The following is a 628-nucleotide window of genomic DNA, read 5'->3' as shown; positions in this document are numbered from 1 at the left end:
AAAGAGGGAAAAAGAGTAAGAAAAAAATTAATAAGAAAAACAAAAAATGAATGATGGAAGAACTGGAATAGAATTGACAACAATCACATGAATAAGAAGAAAAACAATAAGCAGAAGAACACTGAAAACACAACTAACCTCTGGCCACAATAATGTCCTCTGCTCCTTGAGTGAACACAACAATACGTTCTCTCTTGGAGTTCTTCTTGGGCAAGGCAGCTGTCTTTAGGGCTATGTCTTTTACATCTGTTGTACCAAATTCATGGATCTCAGCAAACTTGGCAGCTTCCTGCAAATTATAAAAAATACTAATAAGTGCTATCACACAGTAAATTCTTTACATATATATATTTTTTTTGCAGAAACTATACTACTGTACTGAGGAAAGAAAAATTACATAATCTTAAAATTTGATTGGGATTAAACTATGCATTTAGACTGGTTTGTGAATGACATTTTATTCCAATGGGCAAAAATTTTATTTCATATTTTTTGCTTTGACAAGTCTTATTCCTGTGGGTTTGTTGTTAACAATTTAATGCTTGTCAATGAGTATGAAGAATCCTGCAATATACATCCCAGCCCTGACAAACAAAGGCAATTTGGAACAAAAAAAAGTGTTAATTTA

At 32.0% G+C, this 628-nt stretch overlaps 1 protein-coding gene across 4 annotated transcripts in view; it reads right to left on the bottom strand.

The window, feature by feature from the left end:
• Positions 1–628, bottom strand: part of LOC119586962 (adenosine kinase 1-like) — a 36,821-nt gene that overhangs the window by 1,779 nt on the left and 34,414 nt on the right. For all 4 annotated transcript variants that reach the window (XM_037935700.1, XM_037935697.1, XM_037935696.1 and 1 more), the window contains one exon: positions 139–289. In XM_037935700.1, coding sequence (XP_037791628.1) covers positions 139–289 — 151 coding nt within the window. The remainder of the gene's footprint in view (positions 1–138; positions 290–628) is intronic.

The sequence above is a fragment of the Penaeus monodon genome, chromosome 22 (genome assembly GCF_015228065.2).
Source record: "Penaeus monodon isolate SGIC_2016 chromosome 22, NSTDA_Pmon_1, whole genome shotgun sequence".
Lineage (NCBI taxonomy): Eukaryota > Metazoa > Arthropoda > Malacostraca > Decapoda > Penaeidae > Penaeus > Penaeus monodon.
This window is presented reverse-complemented; position numbering and strand designations above follow the sequence as displayed.